The sequence below is a fragment of the Dipodomys ordii genome, unplaced genomic scaffold (assembly GCF_000151885.1).
Source record: "Dipodomys ordii isolate 6190 unplaced genomic scaffold, Dord_2.0 Scaffold16, whole genome shotgun sequence".
NCBI classification, from domain to species: domain Eukaryota; kingdom Metazoa; phylum Chordata; class Mammalia; order Rodentia; family Heteromyidae; genus Dipodomys; species Dipodomys ordii.
In genome coordinates, this window is record NW_012267232.1 from 4,329,975 (window position 1) to 4,336,172 (window position 6,198).

Below are 6,198 nucleotides of genomic sequence, written 5' to 3' on the forward strand. Positions count from 1 at the left end.
TGCTTATGTGGTGCTGAGGAATCGAACCCAGGGCCTCATGCATGCAAGGTAAGCACTCTACCACTGAGCCACCTTCCCAGCCCTAGTTACAATTTTTTTAAAGAGTCACAAAAACTATCTGGAAAAAAAAGTAACTTTCTGTACACACAATGCCCAATACATGATCTAGGACCAGGTATTAATTAAATTGTGGCTTTTGTGAATTGCTAAAAAGAAAATACTTCCTTCCACAGTGTGTATTTCAGGTAAGTAAAATGTAATATAAAATAAATCCGGAGTGTTGGAGGCTCAGTTGGTAGGTAGGGTGCTAGCCAATTAGCGAAAGTTGCTGGTTCCAAGTTCCAGTCCAGTCTTGGACAAAAAAAGGAAAGAAGGAAGGAAGGAAGAAAGGAAGGAAGGAAAGAAGAAAGATGACTAGAAATATGTCACCAGTGTACTGCAGAAGTAAATTCAATGGAGATGGGAGTAGGAAGAGTCATCAAACTCCAAGTTGCAGCATGGCCTATAGGAGCAGATTGTAAGCTTACATGGAGAAAATAACCCTTCCCAAGTTCACAAAAATCATTAGCCTTGGCTTAAACTAAGTGAAATAAACAAACCTTGGCCTTAGTGAGTGATAATTGTTCTCCTCTGCCTTTCAAACACATCCAATTCTAAACAAGTATGTGTTGTTTTGTTCTTAGTTCAAATGAGAACTCACTTGACATTAGCTTAAGTACAAGTCCTCCTGACACCAGAGGCCCAAATGCCACCAAAGTTGAAGTGAATTACACTGAGAATGTGATGTGGGAGGGATTTGGCCTCCCTGCTCTGGGTTTGAAGCTCCTGCCAGCCTTGTGGTTGTTTCTAGAGCTTTGGTCTGGATGTAGGCTGTCAGGAGTCCAAGGCACACTGACATTTAGGTCTTCTGAAGGCGTTTTACAACTTCCAAGCAGACATACTTTCCTAACAGATCGCTAATTAGCACCAACATTTCCTAGTTCTTTCATGGAAAAGATGACCAAGGCCATATTGAGCCATCCAGGAGTAGCTCAGCTCAGAGCAGATTGCTTGGGTCTGGGTCCAGCCCATTCCAGGATTCCTTGAATTAGGCTGACATTCTCAGGTAAGTGTCCACCTGAGTTTTGTCCCTCCTTTTCATACCATGGACTGTTAGGGGCAAAGAATAAAATGTTATTGTTGTTTTTTTTAAATCACAACCCATTTTCTGATATGTCAAATGTTATTTCCCTAATTTAAATTGACAATGAATCAATGAATCAACTGAAACAGGTATGTCTAAGGGTGTGGGGACCTTTAGAAAGGAAACTTTGTAAAAGTTTATGTCGCTTAATTTTTTTTCCTCAGTTAATTTCTGCACCAGTTCTAGGGTTTGGATTTAGGGTCTGGGTACTGTCCTTTAGCTTTTTTGCTCAAGGCTGGCATTCTACTATTTGAGTCACAGATTCACTTTGAGCTTTTTGGTGGTTAATTGGTGATAAGAATCTTTCTTGCCTGGGCTGGCTTTAAACCAGGGTCCTCAGATCTTCTCCTCCTTAGCAGCTAGGATTATAGGCATGTGCTATTGGCTCTGTTATTTTTAAAGTGCCATTAATAAGAGGCAATTAATTATTACACAAGATTTTAATTTTCATGTATAAATTGGTTCAAATGAAACAATAGGATTTAGTCATCTACCACCACAGGTAAGGAACAAAGTTCTAGAAACGTACTAGCACTTAAATATGGTGGAAATTCTTGTATTGGTGGGCAGGAATGGGTCTCCTAGACTGAATAATTTTGCTTCTACTAATGATGTTACATCTGTTCAAAAATATCTCAGACATTATTCTGGAATTTGGGGGCACAGTGTGGTGGAGTGATAGGTGATAGATTTCAAAAGGTCATCTGATAAAAGGTATCAATCTTCCCAATTCAAAGGAACTTCAGAATTTTGTGTTTAAGGAATTAGCCATGGACCTCATTTATCTGTCCATTGAGAATAATTTCATAGGTCTAGACTCTTTGGTGATCAAGGAAGATTTATTTACCCGGCTATATTTTAATTATGTTCTTTCATGGTTCGTGTCAATTTGTACAAACCACAGGCCATTTATTTATTCTAAAATAAGAACTGATTTGACAGATTGTGTCAAAATGATGCTTAGATTGGTGTTTGGTCTAATTGATCACCTAGTTATATAACCAGTTATAGGAAATAGTTTTGAATAAACAACTCAATGAAACTTTGGAAAAAATGAACATCCTCTTTTAAAGTATTTTATAATAGCCATACTCTGTTAAACAGAAGACGATTCTACAATTTTATTGGTAGACTGTATTGGTAGACTGTAAAGGGAAAGAAAAAGTATCTTTAAATATCAAGTACTCTGCTATGTATTTTAAACTCAAATTTACAATGTCACTATACTTTTCTTAGAAGAGTGTGTGTGTGTGTGTGTGTGTGTGTGTGTGTGTGTGTGTGTGTGTGCTATTCCTAGGGCTTGAATTCAGAGCCCGGGCACTGTCCTTGAGCTTTTGTGCTCAAGGCTAGTATTCTATTACTTGAGCCACAGCTCCACTTCTGTTTGTCACCATACCTAAAAAAACTTCCAAGTTAAATTTAATTTTCTTCCTTTTGTCTCATTTTAAAGATGCAACGTCTACATTCATTGCATAATGTGGAGGAGGATTCCTTAAATACTATTTCATTTTCAAGTTTTTGATTTATAGTTTATTTTTTAACATTTCAGCTGGGTTTACACAATACCTATGAGCAAATGTGCAAATTCACTGAAATATGTTGATGCTGAGTTTACATCATGCCAAACATTTAGAAATATACTAAGGAATGACTCATGATTGCATGATTTCTGATAGATATGAGTCAAACCATATTCTTTCAATAAAAATAACAACAGATGGATTTTGCTATACAACACATTTATCTAATAAAGCATACATTAATCATGGCACTAACATCAACATCAAAGGAATTAGGATATGGATGAAGAATAGATTCTATTTTTCAACATTTAACCCTACTACTAGACTTCATACATAGCAATATACATCCTCCACTCTGAACAAAACAAAGTAGTAAATAGAATTAATTTAACAACCTTTTATTAGCTCTTTTTGAGAGGAAAAATCTTCAACATTAGCACAATAGATATCATAAAATAAATAACATTTGACACAGAACTACTGAAGGATGAGTGAAGCACTGACACAAGCAGCCAAATGCAACGTAGGCGGTGCCATTCTGTAGTGTCTAGAGTGCACCCATCACAAACATCATAGCCAAATGACCTCCAACTTCATGGTCCACATAGAGGATCCCTCCAAGCAACCGCTCGACAGCTGCTTGTCTGTCTTGGTTGTTTCATTGTTTCTGCAAATCACCTTTCTAGAAAAATCCATAGGAAGTTTTCCTTTGGTGGGATGTTAGACTGCATGTATAGAACTACAGCAGCATGGAAGATGCAAACAGAAAAGAGTTTTAAACAAATTACGAAACCACATGCTTGGTCAGTCGACAAGGAAAGCTAAAATCAACAGGTGACTAGGTCTTAGATGTCGCTGCTTGCTTCTCCTCAGGCTCTGTAACAGGTTTGCCAGGGCTAGATTTTATAGATCGTTCTGACACCTTCCATGAAGTACACTGTCAGGCTGTCTGTTGTCCACACTGCTGCATAAATGTTTGTTTACTCTGTTTTATTAGGGTAGTTTCATTTTGTTTACACACTGGACTTTTTAACATTTCTCCAAGGGACCATTTCAGAAGGATCTCCCAGATGCAAGCTAATGAGGCTCGTCCTCACAACTGCCCGCAAAGGTCAGCCTGTTTACTGACATTTGACTGAGTGGAACAGGAAGTTTGTGGTGCATCTTGGGTTCTTAATGAAGTTCGGCAACAGAGGACTGAACGCATGAGTCTCAGGACAGGAGGCCTGAGAATAGCAAAGACCCAAGGGTCAATTATGGAATTAATGGATAAAAATCTAAGAGCTTGGAGGTCCCATTTTTCCTTTCGGGAAGAGGTTTCATTCATATATGCAAAAATCTGTAAGAGGCAGAGAGGAGACATGTTGTTAGTTCTGCACTGGTATCATCAGGCAGGCTGTTTTCTTGAGAAGTACCTGTTTTGTGAAGGGAGCCTAGATCCATAATGTAAATTATAACATGCAAGCATGTTTTCTGTGCATCACAATTAACCTTGACCTTGTGGTCTTGTCATTGAGAATAGAGGGAAATGAATAAGCATTTCTTGGCACCTCAAACCCAATCTTTATATAGTATCAACAGAACAATGACAATATTGCTAGTTCTCATTTATCGACAGCCTAATAATACATGCATTGTGAATTGTACTGGGTTCTAAACCCACTTTAGTCTCAGTGTTTGCAAAACTGAAACTTAAGTGTTGTCTTTTAATAGGTGGGAAGGTGAACTTTGGGAATATGATTACTAACATGCTATACTTCTAGATAGCTGGTCTGATTTGATAGCCACAGCTCAGTGACAGAGAAGAAGCAAGAGAGCACCATCTCAGGGGCTCTGAGTTCTAGTCACTGCACTTGTTGGATTTCAATTGTAGCCCTGTGTATAGCTGTGGCACCATAAGCAAGACAGTGAACCTTCGCTGCACTGTAACAGTGCTCACATAAGAAGTGTTCCGCAGTGCTCATTGTTTTCTCTACTCTTGTTGGGGAGGACATGGAGGAGTAGAAAAGTTAGGCATCTTGCTCAAGTATCTAAGGATGTTTAGTGGCCTAGTCAGGACACAAATTCTAATTCATGTGATGCCAATACAGTGCTCACAACATGCCATATCCAGGTCAGGATTAGAACAAGGATCTTCAGAGCAATGTCCTAAACTCGAAGAAGTAGATTTTTTTCTCTTGTCCAAGACTGGGACTTGAACTCAGTATCTGATGCTATCGCTTATGGACTGGCGCTCTACCATTTGAGCCATGTCTCCAACCCCAATAGATATACCTTTACACAAGGAATAATATGTCAAACCCATACCCATGCTCTCATTGGATTCCTTAGCTCTTTAGAGAGTAGTGTGCTTTTTTGCTTTAGCTGAAAGGAATGGAACAATTGGAACAAATGGATCAATTTGAACATTTCCATAGAGCTTCCAGAAAGTGTGGGTTGCACCTCATCATGTAACACCAGTTCTTTATAATGCTCTGGGGACCCTCAAACCAGCAACAGTCTGTGACTTAGGGAACCCTGCCCTCTCTTTTCCCCCACACTCTCTCCAATGGAAAGAATAGCTCATTCCATTTCCCCTGGTACTTACTCTGGAGACTCGATGTACCAGGAAAATGAGAGAGAGAGAACGAGAGAGAGAGAGAACATAAAGAGAGAAGAGTAGTCATCTTCAGGTTGCTTATGTTAGAACAATTGCAGGGAAGTCTGGCCGCCAGAGGTGTTTATGCCAAAGAATCTTGGCATAGTGAATGGAGAGAAGATTTGGCAGCTGAGCAAGGAAAAAGAAGAATTGATGGTGGGCTTCCCAGATCATGAGAAGGAGAAGAAAAAGAAAGATAGCAATAAACAATGGGGCAATAATTTCCTAGTAGGTAAAACTACTTGCAATGCAAAATATACAATGGTGTATCACACAGAGATAATTGTAGAGGTTCAAAATTAAAAGTAGTGGCATGCATAAATCTGATGGATTAAAATGTTAGTCAACCTATGCTCATACACACATGTGTGCATATTAATAACTGAGCACTCTGTTGTAGAAAAATTTTATAGCTGAGTTAAAGTTCAGCCAGAGAAGAGGATAGCCCTGAGTTATCCAGCCAAGACAAGCAGGAAGACAGGGTTCAGCAGCCCTCGCTCCACCCATGAAGATGAGTCAGGTTTTCAACAGAGAAAAACCTATACCACAGTTCCTGATGGCTTTAGAGAATGATAGAGTAATGAGAAGTGAAAGAGGGGTTTGGGAATGTGAAGCAATTCTGTACTGCTTCCTTTCATCCTCTGTGCTGGGGTCCTTAAAACTGCTAAAAATACACATTTCAGGAGGTGGCCAAAGCCTTCTAGAAAACAAGTCCTTTCTCTGCACCTGGAAAAGAGGTCTACTTTGATCACCCTGTCACCCTTGAAGTTCTTTTCTTCCTTCCTCCCTCCCTTCCTTCCTTCCTTCCTTCCTTCCTTCCTTCCTTCCTTCCTTCCTTCCTTCCTTCCTTCCTT

At 39.3% G+C, this 6,198-nt stretch overlaps 1 protein-coding gene across 1 annotated transcript in view; it reads right to left on the minus strand.

The window, feature by feature from the left end:
- Positions 1-2,766: 2,766 nt before the first annotated feature.
- Ptger2 (prostaglandin E receptor 2 (subtype EP2), 53kDa) overlaps positions 2,767-6,198 on the minus strand; it is a 14,468-nt gene continuing 11,036 nt past the window's right edge. The window contains exon 2 of the mRNA XM_013012254.1: positions 2,767-4,045. Coding sequence (XP_012867708.1) covers positions 3,800-4,045 — 246 coding nt within the window. The 3' untranslated portion in view covers positions 2,767-3,799. The remainder of the gene's footprint in view (positions 4,046-6,198) is intronic.